This window comes from Tilletiopsis washingtonensis (genome assembly GCF_003144115.1).
Source record: "Tilletiopsis washingtonensis strain MCA 4186 unplaced genomic scaffold FA09scaffold_4, whole genome shotgun sequence".
Classification (NCBI taxonomy): Eukaryota; Fungi; Basidiomycota; class Exobasidiomycetes; order Entylomatales; genus Tilletiopsis; species Tilletiopsis washingtonensis.
The window spans coordinates 165,828-181,676 of NW_020312001.1; the positions used below are offsets into that span (position 1 = coordinate 165,828).

General features: G+C 67.7%; 6 protein-coding genes across 6 annotated transcripts in view; 3 read left to right on the top strand and 3 right to left on the bottom strand.

Annotated features, from left to right (window-relative positions):
• The window catches only part of FA09DRAFT_336811 (FolC bifunctional protein), a gene marked incomplete at both ends in the record, with an annotated part of 2,698 nt that extends 1,625 nt beyond the window's left edge, over positions 1 to 1,073 (top strand). The window contains 2 exons of the mRNA XM_025743924.1: positions 126 to 705; positions 778 to 1,073. Of these exons, the coding sequence (XP_025600247.1) occupies positions 126 to 705; positions 778 to 1,073 (876 nt within the window). The remainder of the gene's footprint in view (positions 1 to 125; positions 706 to 777) is intronic.
• Positions 1,074 to 1,222: 149 nt separating this feature from the next.
• FA09DRAFT_294395 (hypothetical protein) lies at positions 1,223 to 2,362 on the bottom strand (the record flags this gene model as incomplete). The annotated part of the gene is made up of 3 exons (XM_025740077.1): positions 1,223 to 1,425; positions 1,494 to 1,563; positions 1,652 to 2,362. The coding sequence occupies 3 exons, from the start codon at positions 2,360 to 2,362 to the stop codon at positions 1,223 to 1,225; spliced, it is 984 nt and encodes a 327-aa protein (XP_025600248.1).
• A 2,816-nt stretch (positions 2,363 to 5,178) lies between these two features.
• FA09DRAFT_354880 (branched-chain amino acid aminotransferase II) lies at positions 5,179 to 7,317 on the top strand (the record flags this gene model as incomplete). Its single annotated transcript, XM_025744844.1, has 4 exons — positions 5,179 to 5,616; positions 5,934 to 6,354; positions 6,427 to 6,671; positions 6,749 to 7,317. The coding sequence occupies 4 exons, from the start codon at positions 5,179 to 5,181 to the stop codon at positions 6,893 to 6,895; spliced, it is 1,251 nt and encodes a 416-aa protein (XP_025600249.1). The 3' UTR covers positions 6,896 to 7,317.
• On the bottom strand, positions 7,158 to 8,458 carry FA09DRAFT_315524 (adenine nucleotide alpha hydrolases-like protein). The gene is made up of 3 exons (XM_025740806.1): positions 7,741 to 8,458; positions 7,445 to 7,680; positions 7,158 to 7,362 (listed from the first exon to the last, which is right to left on the bottom strand). Exons 1-3 carry the CDS (start codon positions 8,150 to 8,152, stop codon positions 7,249 to 7,251), a joined length of 762 nt encoding a protein of 253 aa, XP_025600250.1. The 5' UTR covers positions 8,153 to 8,458; the 3' UTR covers positions 7,158 to 7,248.
• Positions 8,459 to 8,613: 155 nt separating this feature from the next.
• FA09DRAFT_328114 (RhoGAP-domain-containing protein) lies at positions 8,614 to 13,629 on the bottom strand. The gene is made up of 6 exons (XM_025741646.1): positions 12,833 to 13,629; positions 12,609 to 12,765; positions 12,369 to 12,548; positions 9,103 to 12,313; positions 8,965 to 9,036; positions 8,614 to 8,904 (listed from the first exon to the last, which is right to left on the bottom strand). The coding sequence occupies exons 1-6, from the start codon at positions 13,159 to 13,161 to the stop codon at positions 8,864 to 8,866; spliced, it is 3,990 nt and encodes a 1,329-aa protein (XP_025600251.1). The 5' UTR covers positions 13,162 to 13,629; the 3' UTR covers positions 8,614 to 8,863.
• Positions 13,630 to 14,728: 1,099 nt separating this feature from the next.
• On the top strand, positions 14,729 to 15,634 carry FA09DRAFT_328116 (hypothetical protein). Its single transcript, XM_025741647.1, has one exon. The coding sequence runs from the start codon at positions 15,170 to 15,172 to the stop codon at positions 15,431 to 15,433; it is 264 nt and encodes an 87-aa protein (XP_025600252.1). The 5' UTR covers positions 14,729 to 15,169; the 3' UTR covers positions 15,434 to 15,634.
• Positions 15,635 to 15,849: the final 215 nt, after the last annotated feature.

Sequence of the window (15,849 nt, forward strand, 5' to 3'; positions counted from 1 at the left end):
TCTCTCTCTCTCTCTCTCTCTCTCTCTCTCTCTCTCTCTCTCTCTCTCTCTCTCTCTCTCTCTCTCTCTCTTTGGTACAAGCATGGCACTGATCTCCTCGTCGATTGCGCAACACACACACACAGGTGGCTCGTTTCACTGCTCTTCCTCCCGTGGGCGCCAGCGATGCGCTGCGCTCCATCCGCCTCGGTCTTCCCGGAGCGCATCAAGCCTCCAACGCGCAGCTGGCCCTTGCCCTCACGCGCGGCTTCCTCGCCTCTTCGGCCGCTCAGGCCGCCTTTCGCCTGTCGCAGCCGAGCGACCTGGCGTGCCAGCTTGGCGCGCCGCCTCTTGCGTGGGAGAGGACGGCGCTAGAAGAGGCTCAATGGCCGGGCCGATGTCAATGCGTGCCCACGACGACGACGAAGGCCGAGGAAGCAGCTGTCACTTACTTCCTCGACGGAGCACACACGACTGACAGTCTCGCACACGCCACGTCCTGGTTCGTCGATGCCTCGCCGCCGCCGCCGCCTCCTCCTGCCTCCACTGCGGCAGCGAAGACGCAGACGCAGCGAGTGCTGCTGTTCAACTGCACGCATGGACGCAGTGCGAGGGAGCTGCTCGAGGCGCTCTTGCATGGCATCGAGGACGCAGAGAGGGATAAGGCCGTCTTTGACCACATCATCTTCTGCACCAACGAGACCTACCGGCACGGCTCTTCTGGCGGTACGTGTCCTCCTGCCCTCTTGCCAGACTGAGGCGGCGCCCCCAGCTGACGCGCAAACGCGCAATACCCAGATCTGACGAGCAAAGGAGAGGACTCGGACGAAGTCAAGGCATTGGTGGTGCAGCGCGAGCTCGAGGCTGCGTGGCTGACGCTGCGGCCTCGAGATGCAGCCAAAGTGCAGGTGCAGCCGAGCATCGAGGAGGCGCTGCGCCGTGTGCGCCAGCTGGCAGCAGCGCCAGAGGCGCCACAGGCGCACGTCAAGACCGACGTCCTCGTCACGGGAAGTCTGCTGCTGGTGGGGGGCGTCATGGCGCATCTGAAAGATGCGGGAGACCTTGATGATGCTCTCGTCAGCACGCGGACATAGCACAAAACAAAGGGGGGGGGGGGGCAAGATGGCAAATAAGATTGCAGCAAACCAGACTCTCGCTTTGCGTGCTTCCCCCACCCCCACCCCCGCCCCCCCCTTCCCTCCAACCGAATTTGCCTACCGCTCTCAGGCTGGCTATGGGGGGGCTACGAATACTTGTCCTTGTGGATCCACGACAGCCCGACAGTGTCGTAGCCCTGCGCCTCGGCCATGCGATAGTACTGCGCCGCGCGCTTCAGGTCCTTCTTGCAGCCGCCCTTGCCGGCGGCCAGGAGCGCGGCAGCTTCGGCCTGCGCATCGGCATCGCCCAGCTTGGCGGCGAGCTCGAAGTACTCGAGTGCCATGCGCTCTTTGCGTAGAAAGAGAGAGGAGATCAGTGAAAGAACAGCGCGGGAAGAAGAGGGAGAAAGAACGCACTGTCCATCTTGACGCCCCAGCCGTAGCAGAAGCACTTGCCGAGCTCATACACTGACAGCTTGAGCTCCGACTATTGGGGGCGCGGCAGAGCGTCAGCTACGTCGTCGCTCCTCACTCTCCGTCCTTCCGCTCTGTCTCTTTCTATCTCGGGCACTCACTCGAATCGCGCGCAATTCCCCCTCGCTCTTCTTGCCCTCTCCACTCATCATCTCGCCCGCTCTAGCGGCCGCCCTCGAGATCCACTCAAAGCCTCTCTTGGGATCCTTTCGCGCGCCCCACCCCTCTCGCAGCGCCATGCCCCACATGCACATGCCCACCACACAGCCGCCATCGACGCGCGCCGAGCGCTCAAAGTAGTACGCCGAGCGCGCCAGCTCGCCCGTCTCGTGGTGCGTGATGCCTTGAGAGAGAAGCTCCTCGGCCGCCGAGGGCCCAGTGCGCGTGTCGACACGCAACGGCGCCGCGCGCCCAGCGGCTGGCACCGAGGCAGCTCCGAGGCCGAGAGTGCGCGCACTGGGCGCGGCGCCAGTGCCGACGGAGGAGTACGACACGGCCGAACGCAGGGCGGGCTTGTTGCCCTGCGCAGGCTGTGCGGCCGCCGGCGTCTGCGCTGCGCGCTGCGACGCTGCGGGCGCAGAGATGGGCGCAGTGGGAGGCCATGCTGCAGCTCCTCGGTGCGCAATCGTGTGGCTGCGCTGAAGCTCCTCCGTCCACGCCTCGGCCTGCGGACTTGGCTGCGTCTCGGCGCGTCGCGGCGGTTCCGACGCTCTCACGCGGGCCGCATGATCCCAGGCAGTAGGCGCTTGAGGCGAGCGCAATGCGGAAGAGGTGTTGGCGCTCGAAGTCGAGCCCGAACGAGCAGAGTACATGCTCTCCAGACTCTCCCTTCGTCGTGCCGACACTGCACCGTGCGCAACGGCCTCGTGATCGTAATGCACAGTGCCGACGGACATGCGAGAGCTGGCGAGGGTGCTGCTGCTGTCTCTTCGCGAGCTGCCGTCGAGACGCAGCGTCTCGACATCGAGATCAGACACGATGCTCTCGCGTCCATCGGCGTCGCGAATGGCTTGGGCACGCGCGCGGCCCAGGCCCAGTGGCGGAGACGCGGCAGTAGGGCCGGCGTTGGGATCCGCATATCCAGCGCCGCCCATGCCCGCGTCGAGAGGAGGAGGCGGCGGAGCGCGCCCGCCCGGGTGGCCATGCACACCTGGCTGTCCTGTGCTGCGCGCAGAGACGCGTCCGCCAGATGTCCGTCGTGCGCCATCCGGCGTGAGGATCGGCGAGCCCAGCGGCCGCGCCAGCACCACAGATGGGCCCACAGCTTGCCGCAGCGCCGGAGCTTGATGCTCCTCGACCGTCTCAACGCGCGCGCTCCACGCTTGCATGTCGTGCTGCGGGCTACGCGAGTGATGCATCTCGCCTCCGAGCAGACTTGCGCGTCCGCCGGAGTGGTGACTTGACGCAGAGCCCGCAGGCGTCGGTGGCCAGACGTAGACGTGGGCGTTGCCCACGCTGCGTTCACTGCCGCTGCCGCTCCCGCCGCCGTTGCGCAATGTCGACGCTGAAGCGATGGACGAGACCGAATCGCGGTTGCTTGCGCGCGCCTCGTCCGAGTCTGCGCCAGCACCGACGCCAATGCCTTGAATGTCGGCCATGACGCTGCGAATCGTGTCGCGCCGCGAGGGCGTATGTGGGGCGCCTTGTGGAGGCACAGGAGAGCGCACGAGAGAAACGACGTGCTCGTTCTCTGCGTCTTGATGGTAGCTAGCCTCCGCCTCCTCGACGCCCGCACCTTGACTGCGCCGTGGGCCTGGAGCACTTGGCGTGACGGCAGCGACGTGATGCAGTGCAGCGGCGTCCTTGAACTGCGGACTGGATCCTGCTCTTCCGCATGCTGGCCTTGCGGAGCTGGGCAGATCGTCCAGCCCTTGCCCAATCGCCAATCCCCGAAGCCCCGCAAGTGTCGTTATGCCACCGTCTCCCTCCTCCCCATCGTCTTCATCGTCGTGCCCATACATGCTTTCGTCATCCGCCGAGTTGGCCCAAGCGCGCCCCCATCTCCCTCCTTCACCAAACTCGCTCGAGCGCACAGTGTTGACACTCTCGCGGCGCTGCAGTTGCGTGAGGCCGCGCAGCGCTGCCGCCACTTCATCTTCGCTGCCGCCGTCGCCCCACGGCGCCGCTCCGCCGACGATGGACTCGCGCTCGTGAGCGCCCGTCAAGCTGTTGAAGCTCATGTCCGACGCGACCGAGCTGCGAAAGGCGCCATGCCCTAGCAGCTGGGTGCTATCGCGCGCCTGAGGCGGGCCCGCTGTACTGCTCGATGCAGACGTGGCCGCAAAGCGTTGAGGCCCAGGTCCATCATCGAGCAGCTCGACGCGCACATGCGACAGCTCAGCTTGCTGCAGCCGCGGCGAGGGCTGCGGCGAGGAGGCACCTTGCTGCTGTTGCTTGCCGAGACGAGCGGCACGTTGTCGACGCACCTCGTCACGCCGATGCGACTCGGCTTCGTCGCCGCTGCTGCTGCTGCCTCCTGCTGCGCCACGGCTGCTGCCCAGCTCGGAGCCGAGCTCTTCACTCGGGACACGCGGCGCTTCTCGCCGCACAGACGGGGCACGCGAGATGCCGAGTGCGCGAGAGTAGAGGTGCTGCGCCTGCTGCTCGGACGGCGGCTGCGGCGGGCGAGGCCGCGAAGGGCCCGCGGCGCTGGTGCTGCTGCTGCTGCTGCTGCTGCTGCCGCTGGCGTCACTGACGACGCCGTGTGCCAGGGCATCGAGCGGCGAACGCGCGGCCTGCCATGCCGCCGCTGCGGGTGCGAGACGCGGCTGCGACGAAAGCGGCATGGCGGCTGTGTGCTGAGAGCGAGAGGAGGTGCGTGGAGTGGAGAATTAGGCACGCATGACCTGCGTGGAGGGATGGAGGCGAGGGTGAAGCGGAGAGGAGGGAGCGCTGAGGAGGGAGAGAGCGTGCGACGCTGGAAACAGAGCGAGGCGTGAGAGGCGTGAGAGGCAGCCAGGTGACGCAGAGCGCAGGTGGGTGAGAGAGAGGTGGAGTTGGTGGTTGCGGTCACCGCCAAAGAGACGATAGCTGCAGGGGCCAGCAGCCGTGTCACTCTCGGTGATGTGTGGGGCGCGCGGCTCGTGCCTCGCTCGGTGTTGCACGGCGCGCGCGGCGCGGCCGCGGCGGAGGTCCGGCAGCGCGCGCGGCGGGAGCTGATCTCGCCACTGTGCCGCTGCCGCCATGCCGCCATGCAGGAGAGCGAGATCTCGCCCTCGGCCAAGCCACGGCCGCGCCGGGCATCTCGCTCAGCCTCGGGGGAGCGGGCGGCGCGCACGTGACGCCGGCCGTGAGAGAGAGAGAGGCCGCGGCCGAGTCACGCGGCGCGCCGTGCCGTCGTCTCGGTGCTGGCACCGCGGCCGCCTCTCCGTCGCGCCCTCCTCCCACCCCTCGCCGCGCCCTCAATTCGTTATCGCCGCGCCCCTGCACTTCTTGCGCTCGCCGGGCTTGCTTCCTCCTCATTCTTGCCGCCGTATAAGAAGCCAGCGCATCGTCCAGCGCGACGTGGCCCAGCATGTCGCTCCGCTCCGCGCTTCTCCGCTCCTCTCGCTCTCTCCTCGCCGCGTCATCGCGCGCGCCGCCTGCTGCCTCTCGCTGCCTCTCCCACGCCGCTCCTCGGCCACGCCTCATGGCGCCCTCGCTCGACGTCGCGGCGCGCGCCGCCTCGTCGCACACCGTCGACGGGCCCGCCGGACAGGTGGCCGCGCCCGAGAGTGTCGCGGGCGAGCAGGCCGCCGGCGCGCGCGACATCGCTGCCGCTGACCTCGTCGTCACGCACGTCGAGCAGCGCAAGTCGCCGCCGCCTGCCTCGGCCCTCGTCTTTGGCCACACCTTCGCAGACCACATGCTCGCCATCGAGTGGACGAGCGCAGAGGGCTGGCAGGCGCCGCAGATCAAGCCGTACGGGCCGCTGGTGCTCGACCCCAGCAGCGTCATCTTCCACTATGCGCCGTCGCTGTTCGAGGGCATGAAGGCCTACAAGGACGTCGAGGGCAAGGTCCGCCTCTTCCGCCCCGACATGAACATGAAGCGCATGAACACGAGCGCAGAGCGCATTGCCCTGCCGGTGAGTGGCAGCGAGCCGTGGAGATGCAGCGTGCGGGAGAGAGAGATGCTCTGAGGGCGCGGACAGGCCATGCCTTGAGAAGAAGGCTCGTGAACGGCGAGGCATCGGCTGCGGCGCCGGTCTCGAGCGGGCGTGGCGCACACAGCTGCTGCAGCAGCGCTCCATCACGAGGCAGGCCTCCGTGGCCGCCGAGCTGGCTCAAGATCGGCGCACCGGCGCTCTGGTTCCCTCGCTGTGGGGGGCCTCGCACGCTCGGGGTGGTCTGACTTCGTGCCGTGTTTCAAACGACTCACACTCCTGCCCTTCGCTCGCCTCAGACGTTCTCGGGCAAGGAGCTGATCAAGCTGATTGCCAAGCTCGTCGAGCTCGACGCCGCCTGGATTCCCTCCGAGCCGGGCCACTCTCTCTACATCCGGCCCGCACTCATCGGCACACAGGCGGCGCTCGGCGTGCACCCCACCACTGATGCCTTGCTCTTCGTCATCTCCTCGCCCGTGGGCCCCTACTACAAGACGGGCTTCAAGCCCGTCGCCCTCGAGGCGGACCCGGCGCGCGTGCGCGCCTGGCCCGGAGGCACGGGCAACTTCAAGCTGGGCAGCAACTACGCGCCGGGCATCCGCCCGCAGATGGAGGCGGCCAAGCGCGGATACCAGCAGAACCTCTGGCTCTTCGGCGACGAGCACTGGCTCACCGAGGTCGGCACGATGAACCTCTTTGTGGTGCTGAAGAAGGGCGAGGGTGAGTTCGTCGTTGCATCGGCGCTTGAAGTGCGACAAGGGAAACGAGGAGGTTGACCTTGTTCCGCGCCAGGCATCGAAATCGTCACTCCCCCACTCGACGGCATGATTCTTCCCGGCGTCACGCGCGACTCCATCCTCGCCCTCGCACGCGACCACGCCGCGGGCAGCATCGCGCTCGAGGGCGTGCCGCAGCAGGTGACGGTGTCGGAGCGAGGCATCAACATGGGCGAGATTCAGCAGGCCGAGAAGGACGGCTCGCTGTGCGAAATCTTTGGCGCTGGTACCGCGGCTGTCGTCAGCCCTGTGGACCGCATCGTGAGTGTGCCCCGCTTGCCTCTCTTGGCTGTCGAGCCAGATCACTGTAAGCTGACAAGTTTGTTGGCGCGGGGCAGGGATACATGGGCAAGGACATCCACATTCCCGTCGGCGAGGGCGGCGTGGGAGCGGTGGCAAAGGCCATGCTGCAGCGCATCCAGGACATCCAGCTCGGGCGCGTCGAGCACCCGTGGAGCGTGCTGGTGGAGGACCTCGTCAAGTGAGGGGGGGACCCAACAGGCTTGCGGTACGGGGAAGGGAGAGGTGGGGCGCCACTAGATAGATGGAGTTGACGGGATGAGGCACGCCTTGAAAAAGCAAGCTAGATGTAACGCGCCTCGGCTTTCCCTGTCACACTTCTTCATGCACTTCTTTCATCAGCTGACGCCTGATGCGACGGCCGTCTTCGCTGGCTCGCTGCTCAGCCCCCCGTCTGACGCGGTGCTACGCACGTGGCCGAGTGGAAGCGAGGTATGCGATTGGATGAGCGTCTACGTGTCTATGTGGGGGATCTCTATGGCACCGCTTCACGGACATCTAGCGGCCCGAGGGTGAAGGGTGGGGCGAGGTGCCGATCTCATTTGATGGTGAGCACGGGGCAAGGCGCATGCTGCGTCAGATGCGTCGAGGTGGCACCCACGCCTGCGCCGAGACCGTGAAGACCCTTGCGAGTGCGCTTTCCACAGACGACCTGTGTTGAGTGCGGTCAGCTCAGCATCGATGCTCGCTGCTGGCAATCAAGAGACGGCAGGTGGGGGAGCGGCACAACTCACCAGATCCACCTCGTGGTACTGCGCCACGCGCACGAGGCTCTGCCGCGGGTCGCCGTGCAGCACGTGCGTCGTCGTGGCGTAGCCCGCGGCGCGCAGCTGCGCCTTGTACGGCTGCAGCTTCTCCACGGCCTCTTCACGCAGCGCCTTGAGCATGACGTTCTGCTGGCGTGCGTCGATGGAGAGAGGACCCGAGACCCAGGGTCCGCTGAGCACGTTTGCAGGCAGGACGGAGGCGACTGGAAGAGAAGACAGGTCAGAGACGTGGCTGCGTTTTGCGCAACGAGGAGCCAACTCACTGAACACATGCGCTCCCTTGGCCACCACCTTCGTCTCGAGCAACCACTTCAGCGCCTTGTCTCCCGCCTCGGTGCCATCGAGTGCCAGCATCACCTTGCACCCCTCTGCCTTGACCTCGGCGCCCGTTGCGCCCACGATGGCCTGCGTGCGCGCCTCGTCGGGCACGTCGCGCCGGTCGAACGGGTTGCTGCTCTCGAGCGCCGGCGTCTGCGCATGCTCGTGCGTCGGCGTGGCCGTGCCGTCGGCGGCGCCGGCGTGCGTGCGGCGACGACCGCCAGGGAGATGCAGAGAGGCCACGGAGGCGAAGAGCTTCTTGGCGGGCGAAGAGGGCTCGCTTTGCCCAGCGCTGCCGCTGCCGTTGGCGGCGGGCACGTCGACTGCGACGGGCGCGGGGGCTGGGGACTGTGTCATGATCAGAGATGGCCGTGGATGTCGCGAGTGAGGCAAGCGTAAGGTGTCGCTGGCTCTTATGGGAAGCTCAGGCTGTGGCGAGCTCGCAACGCAGATACGGCCCTCGGTGCGAAGCTGTGCGCACAAGGCCGAGGCATCGGGCCACCGTCCGCCCGTGCATGCCCGTTGCCCAAGCAGCGTCGAATCTGGAGCTTGCGAACTGCCGCGGCAGATCTCTGCTTCAGCACGCCAAGTGTCGCTGTCGGTACCACACCGCTGGACATCGCTCGGGCGGACGCTTGGCCGAGCCGGCGGCTCGAAACCACGGCGCAGGTCGCCGCGTCAGGATCGGCGCCTCGGCGTCTTGTGCCGCGCCGTCGGTCGGATCTTGCCGCGGCGAGTCTAGTCGTGTGGCGCATGCTCTCACGCTCGCTGACAAGCTCTCTCCGACTCGACCGCTTCTACATGCAGGCGTGGCGGGATTGGAGGCAAGGCGGAGAGCCGGCAGTTAGATAGGATTGAGAAAGACGAGGCACGGCGCGCCTGCGGGCTGTAGCAAGCCAAGCAGGGCGCAGGGGTTGGGGGGGATGGAGGGGCCACGACTCGTGGTGTGGCAGGGTATCGAGAGCGCGTGTAGAGAGGGGCAATGTGCGATGGGTGTGTGAGGCATGAGGTAGGAGGGAGTGGCAGGCGCAGTGAGGGGTGCCATCGAAGAGGCGGAGGCGTGCGGCTCTAGGAGGTCTTGTCGAAGATGCTCGGATGCTCGATCATGTCTGTGCGAAGGCGCGTGTCAGTGAGAGCAGCAGTGCGGGGCGGAGGCGCTTGCCACGCACACTCGATCGTCATGGCCTTGCCGCCCATGTGTGCAAACTCCTTGGACGGGTCGCCCGAGCGCATCAGCGTGGCTGATAGCCAAAAGCCAGAGGTCAGCGCAACGCTTCACACATGTCATCTCACGCGGCCACACTCACGCCCGAACACGACGCCGAGGTTCCTGGCGTTCATGCGGTTCTCGTCGCTCGAGAGGCGCACACGATGTAGGTGCCGGATGAGGTAGCGCAGCGTGTCGTGGTGCTGTCGTGGCAGGCGCGCCACGAGGGCACGCATGTTCTCTTCTCGCTGGGCCGCGTCGTTCTTGAGCTCGGCAGCCTCGATGAACTGCTCGTGCAGCTCAAAAGTGAGGAGCGGCTCAGGCAGCTCGCGGAAGTAGTTCTTCAGCACCGACGTGATGGCCGAGACGTCGTTGAAGCGGTCTGCGTCCTCCAGATCGAACGGCTGGCCGCGCTCGAAGAGCTGTGTGATGACACGCAGCTGCGAGGTGCCGCCCGACTTGCGGTAGATGCCCTCGTAGTCCATGCCCATCGCCTCGACGGCAGCAATGCACTTCTCGACGACGAGCGGCACCTCGTGGCCCTCGGCCGCGACCTGTTCGATGAGCGGACGCCCAAACATCGACGGTCCAGCCTCGAAGGGCTCGTCGCTGCGCGAGAAGGGCTGGTTGCACGACGTCGGCAGACTCTGCAGGCAGCGCTGATGGCATGCCTGGCCGCAGAGCGCACAGCGCACCTCGGACTGGCCCCACATGCTCTTCTGGCACGCAAAGCAGCGCACCGGGCGCAGCATGCTGAATGGCTGGAAGAGATGCTCGCGCACCACAATCTCGTTGGGCACTGCCACTCGCTGTCCTGGCGTCTGAGGCGCTTGGCCGCTGCTCGAAGGCGCGGGCGAGGAGAGGCCCTGTGCGGAAGGCTGTGCAGAGCCAGGCGCCAGCTGGCTGCCCGAGCCCGTGCCAGCCTCGCCCGCGGCCGACACTGCCTTGGGCGGCACGGGCGGCGAGTGGCCCAGCGGCAGGTTCATCGCCGCCGCCGCGACGGCAGCCTTGGCCGAGTCGTGCAGCTTCGGCTTCATCCACTTGAACTTCTTCGGCGGCGCCGCCTCGATCTTCGTCACCACCGGCGAGGCGAGGCGGTGGATCGAAGAGTGGTCGTGCGTGTACGTCGAGTCGGACGCGGCAGACGAGGGAAACGTGTCGGTCGTCGCGGACGTCGAGCGCGAACCGCTTCCGTAGCCTTTGCCGTGCGTCGAGCTGCTGTGCGACGAAGTGCCGCGAACAGGCGTCGAGGAAGGCAGCGGCGGCAGCTGCTCTCGCTCCCGGCCGTCGGCTCGCAGCCGCGCCGTGCGCGACTCGGTGTCCTCCATGCGCCGCGTGAGCTGCGCCAGGATGCCGTTGAGTTCGTCATTGCGCTGATTGAGCTGCTTCGACTCCTCGAGGTACGTGTCTCGCGACTGCTTGAGCTCCTCGATCTCGATGAGCAGCGCATCGCGCTCGAACGTCAGCTCGTCAATCTCCTTGCGGTACTTGTCCTTGACGCCCTCGAGACGGACGCTGAGGTTGCGCGACAGTGCTGTGGTGCGTTCGCTTGAGGCGACTGCTGCCCCGTCGGGCGCACGCAGGCCCGACTTGCCCTCCTGGAGCGCGACCAGCTCGGCCACTTCCGCAACAGTCAAGTCCCGCTCGACTGTCAGCTTGGCGAGGTCGCGCTCCAGGCCCTGCAGCGACGTCTTGACCTCGGCCGAACGGCGCTGCAGGTTCTCCTGCTTGCGCTGCTCCGTAGAGTAGACGGAGAGCTTCGAAGCCTGATCCACGAGCTGCTTCTTCAGCACGAGCATCTCGGCCTCTGCATCGAGGCGCGCCTGCACCTCTGCCTCAAACTCCTCGCGCGCGCTCGAGAAGCCGCGAGCCGCATTCTGGCTGGCACGCTTCATGCGGTCGTACTTGTGCTGCAGGCTCTTCATGCGCTCCTTGGTCTGGTCCAGGTCCAGCAGGATGCTCTCGACGAACGACGTGTCCATGCTGACGTGGCCGTCCTGCGCCGAGCGGATCGACTCGCGCACCTTGGCCTGGATCGTCTGCAGGCTCGCCGTCGAGGGCTGCTTGCGCAGGCGAGACTCGTCCGTCGCGCTGTCGGGATGCAGACTCGGCACGGGAGATGAGAGCCCTGCAAGACCCTCGTCCTGCGCTTGCCCATCTGCAGTCTTGAGGCTCTGCGCGGCAGCGGCGGCGTCTGCAGCGCGCGCGGAGGCAATTGACGGCGGCGACAGCGGCAAGAGCTTGTCCTGCGTCTCGTCGGACGCGGCATGCGCTGGGCCATCGCCGTGCAGGTCTTCGCTCGGACGCCCGCTGGGGCTGAGACGCAAGTCCTCCGACGAGTCAAACTGGCCGAAGGTGTCCATCAGGTTGACAAAGTCGGGGTCGTAGAAGCTGAAGGCGCGCGAGAGGCGGTCAGTCTGACGCGGCGGCGACGCGGCTAGCATCGGCGCTGCCAGCCGAGGCGCCTCGTCCGCGGTCCGCTTGATTGATGGCGTCGAGAAGCCCTTGGAGGCGCTGGCGTCTCCTTGCCTCTGCATCGAGTAGCGGTTCGACTTCTTCGCCTCGTCGCGCAGCTCCGATGCTGCCTCGTCGTACGTGCGCGTTGTGGGCGGCGCACTCGAAGGCGGCAGCGCGCCGCGCTCTTCGATGCCCAGACCCACGCGCATCGAGCTCGGCGGCGGAAAGCTGGGCTTTGTGGGTGTGCGCAGCGGCTGCATGAGCGGGTTCTCGGACGTGGGACTTGAGCGCGCTCCATCGGACGAGGGCATGGGACTGCGAGTGTGCACGCTCGGCCCGCTCGACGCACTGCGCGTCCGACTATGGCCCGAGGCGTGCGAGACGACGCTCGACGTGCTGCCGCTCACCATCTCGCGCGCCGTCGAGGGCCCAGAATCGCCACTGCCGGCGTTCTTCAGCGGACTTTCAGCAGTGACTGGCCGGCGCCCGCCTGCGGGCACCACACCTGCGTAGCCAGCGCGCAGCTCCCGCAGCGTCGGCGGCGGCGGTGCCGCAACTGGCCGCTTCGCGCCGGCGCCGCCAGACTTGCCGAGCGAGCCCAGCCACGGGCTGCCAGCAGCCGAGGCGTTGTCGCCGGCGAGCTCCTCCATCGAGGCGCGCGAGCCGTCGCCGTTCGGCGCGCTCAGCCCGCCAGAGTCGCCGGAGCGGAGCTCCTCCTGCGAGCGCCGCGATGTGCCGCTGCCGTCGCCGAGATTCGGCGAGGGCGCCGTCAGGCTCTGCGCCGAGGGCGAGCGAGCAGACCCGAGCTGCGCGCTTGGCGGCTGGTTCTCCTTGACGCCGTTGCGCGAGGATGACTGTGGGCGAGGCGCGTCAGACGTGCAGTGGCCTCAGCATGTCCGGCGCACTCACCTTGGCGCCTTTCCGCTTGTTGCTGGCATTCCTCCGGCTGCGCGCAACGCGCTCGTTGTGGCAGGACATGCAGTAGATGCCCTGGCTCGTCTTGGCGAAGACGAGCTCCTCGATGGGCGTGTGGCACGAGCGGCACGTGAAGCACGAGGCGTGGTACGACTCATCGCCAGTCATGATGGCCTGCAGCGGGGCGGGGCTCAGCGGCAGCAGGCGGCGGCGGCAGAGCACGTCAAGACTCACCTCCTCCATGATCGGCAGGCCGCAGATCTGGCAGGAGTAGTTGCACTGCCCGCAGATGGGATGCCCGTCGGAGAGGAGCAGGATGTCGTCCCGGTCCGTCAGGACGGGGTTCTGGCACTTGGCACAGCGGAAGCAATCGACGTGCCAGAGTTGTGTGCTGCGCTGCACGTCAGCACACCGATGCGAGGCGCTGCAGAGCAGCGCGGCCTGCCGGCTGCACTCACGCAAAGTGGATCACGCCCTGGTCCGCCGAGTCTTCGTCAATGAGCAGCTTGCAGCCGCCGCAGACGGGCTCGGGGAACTCGGTCTCGTCCAGCACATCCTCCGGCACGCCGTCTGGCGGCGCCGTGTCGCCCGACGAGGCCGGCGGCTCGGGCGGCGAGGCCTCGTCGCTGCGCAGCGAGGGCCCGCGCGACGAGCCCGACGCCGCCGGCGAGCGCGCAAAGAGGGCAGACGACGTAGCGGGCGTGGCGCCGCCAGCCGAATCCGCCCGGTACATTGCGGCGCTGCCCGAGCCGCTGCTGCTGCCGAGCGCACTTGCGACGGCCGCCATGCTCGGCACCGAGAGCGCGGCGCGGGTCACAGACGTCGGCTATGCAGGCGGCGCCTGGTGCGGCACCGGTCAGGCTGGAGCGCAGTGGCCGAGGCGGGGCGGCGGAGAGCGCAGTGTCAGGCGAGGCGCGGCGCAGAAGGTGGTGGGTGCGTCCGTCTCGTGAGAGGAGGGCGCGGCACTGGCTCTCGGCAGACGATGCTGCTCGAAGGTGTGCTCGGCGGCGAGCTGTGCTGCGGTCGCCGCAGCCGGGGAGTGGAGAGCGCAGCTGCTGTGCTGGCCGAGCAGCGGCCGAGCTCGGCGAGGTGACGGAGGCCGTGCGCGCGGCGGCGACGCGACGACGGCGCGTGCGACGAGAGTGGGCGCGATGTGAGACGCGCCGAGAAGCAGGAGCCGCAGCGACGACGAGAGCAAGGTGGTGAGGATGGTGAGGAGCGGGTTCAGACAGCGAGATGCGCTATGTGGCTCGAGCAGCTGCGGCTGGAGAAGGCCTCTGCCGCCAGCTGCTTCTGCCCATCTGCGAGGGGGCGCAGCGCCGTGCTGTGCCGCGCGCAGCGCGTGCCGCTGCCACGCCGCCCTCTCCAGACGTGCACACTCGACTGCCCTCTGGTGCCTGAGGGCGCGCTCCTGGGGCGCGCGCCGCCGCATGCCCCGCCGGCCGGCCAAGGCGGAACACGCACACAGGCCATGTGCCTGCCCGGCGCGACGCTCCCGCGCTGTGCATCTCGGGCACGCCGCACCGCACCGGCGCCGCGTCCGGCGCCTCTGTTCCTCCTGCGCTGGACCCCGGCTGCGGCTGCAGCTCCAGCTCCATCCGCTCCGCTGCTCCGAGGCGTGCAGCGACGGGCATGTGGCTCGGCCTCGGGCGTGGATGTGCGTGAGAGGGTGAGCTGCAGCAGAGAGAGCGAGCGCAAGGAAGCACGCATGCAGCGGCAGCGCCCAGAAGCCCTCTGTGAGAGAGAGGAGAGATGAGCAGGTGCAGAGCAGCTCGAGGCACGCAAGGCCGAGATGCGCCCGCCGCGCCGCAGATCTCGCAGCAAGCGCCGCGCCGCGGGAAAGGGCGCTAGGCGGAGGGGTGCAGAGAGCGGCAGCGTGCGGGCTGCTGGCTTCACGGGTGCACAAGGGCCCAGATGAGGCCCCTGCGAGCTACCGCCCTGCAGGCTGCTCTGCTTTATTGCTGGCGAAGCTGTGATGCTCGAGGGCTATACGACGGTAGACCCCGCAGCTGCAGCACTCGACGATTGTGCTTCAGCAGGCCTCCTGCGCAGGCTCTGGAGCCGCTCGGGCAGGGCCGTGATGCAACACACGCGGCAAGCAGCACCTTGTTCATCCGGCATCGTCCACGGGCGTGCGCTCGTGAAGCAGCACAGTACCTGCTAGAGGACCCAGCCGTCCTCGGAGAATGGCTGGGAGTGCGAGATTCTCTGCTGGAATCTCGCGCTGTGCGCTTTCCAACGCAGGATGCCGGCGGCCAACAAGCAGGCGTTTTCTTGCCTTGGCGGAGCGCCTCGCCAAAACGGCTGCTCAAGGAAAGGCCCGAGCGTGATGCGCTCCCGGCTTCGATGTGACTGCTCTGGATTCGCAGGCACGCAAGTGGTGAGGTGCAAGTGACGCAGCATTCCCGAGGATCGCATCTCCTGAGGAGCGGCGCGCGCTCCGTCGCGGAGTTGAGCGTCAAGCCCAGGACAGGCTCCTCGGACAAGGCGCTGTTCCGATAGGCGAGCTCACATGCGCAGTCGCACATGTCGACGTAGAGGATCTACTGCCGGATAGTGAGCCCTAAGGCTTCAGCTCAGCAGCTCAGCTCGCCTCTGCGCAAGCGGGAGGAGCTCGAACTGCAGCGCCGCGGGAGGACCAAGGCGCGCGCGGGTGCTGGCTGTTGGCGCACTTGACCCGCTGGTCCATACGGCGATGCGGGGTGTGTGCGGCTCTTTTGCGAAACAGTGCTGCCTGCAGACAGCTGCCAAGGGTGTGCGCTGGTCGTCACGCGGAGGCTGCGGCCGCAGCAGGCATGCTGAGCATCTCGGAACGTCCACGCCGGCGTCTTCGTCTTGTGCGCTCGGCTTCGCGTCGCCGCCCGCGCGCCGCGCGCGCTCAGCCGGCGCGGCAGCGCAGGCTCCTTCCCTCATCCGACGTCGAGCGCTCTTTCGACTCGGCCGTGCAAGGCAGAGCGCAGACGTCCATCTCGAGCTGCCCGCCTGCCGATGCCGTGCAGCTAGAGGTGCGAGCCCTGCAAGTCCCGCCAGGCACGCCCCTGAGCGGCCGCGGTGCCTGAGTGCAGGCTGTGCGACAAATGAGGCCCTCCGCCCTCCACCCGCGGTGGCAGCAGCTGCCAGCAAGTCAAGGGCGCAAGACTGCGGGGCCGCAGCTCAGAGTAGAGTGCGTCGGCTGGACGCTCAGGGGGTGCCTTTCGCGTTTCTTCCTGCTTGTGCTCACGTGCAAGAGGCACGGGCGCCGCTGCTCGCTCCGGCGAAGGCGCTCGTCAGCGAAGGATGAGGCCGATGCAGCAGCTTTGCGCCGGGCGGCTCGGCGCGAGATGCACACCTGATGCTGCAGAAGCAGACGCCGGTGCCGAGAAGCGCAGCGCTGCCGGCGTCGCGCACGCGGGTGCTGGCACCGCCCGTGTGCTGCTGCCCTGCTGCTTCGGCCCGCGAGCGCCGCGCCTCGGCAAGCAGCACGCCGCGCCGCGCG

What these genes read in the sequence shown, in the direction of transcription:
- FA09DRAFT_315524 (XM_025740806.1), bottom strand. Translation starts at nt 8,152, where the DNA reads ATGACACAGTCCCCAGCCCCCGCGCCCGTCGCAGTCGACGTGCCCGCC. An exon ending in CAAGGGAGCGCATGTGTTCA is followed by an intron (nt 7,681 to 7,740) that starts GTGAGTTGGCTC and finishes CTTCTCTTCCAG; the next exon opens with TCGCCTCCGTCCTGCCTGCA. An exon ending in AGTACCACGAGGTGGATCTG is followed by an intron (nt 7,363 to 7,444) that starts GTGAGTTGTGCC and finishes CACTCAACACAG; the next exon opens with GTCGTCTGTGGAAAGCGCAC.
- FA09DRAFT_328114 (XM_025741646.1), bottom strand. Translation starts at nt 13,161, where the DNA reads ATGGCGGCCGTCGCAAGTGCGCTCGGCAGCAGCAGCGGCTCGGGCAGC. An exon ending in ACAAGCGGAAAGGCGCCAAG is followed by an intron (nt 12,314 to 12,368) that starts GTGAGTGCGCCG and finishes CCTCGCCCACAG; the next exon opens with TCATCCTCGCGCAACGGCGT. An exon ending in CCTCGGCGTCGTGTTCGGGC is followed by an intron (nt 9,037 to 9,102) that starts GTGAGTGTGGCC and finishes TTTGGCTATCAG; the next exon opens with CCACGCTGATGCGCTCGGGC.
- FA09DRAFT_328116 (XM_025741647.1), top strand. Translation starts at nt 15,170, where the DNA reads ATGCTGAGCATCTCGGAACGTCCACGCCGGCGTCTTCGTCTTGTGCGC.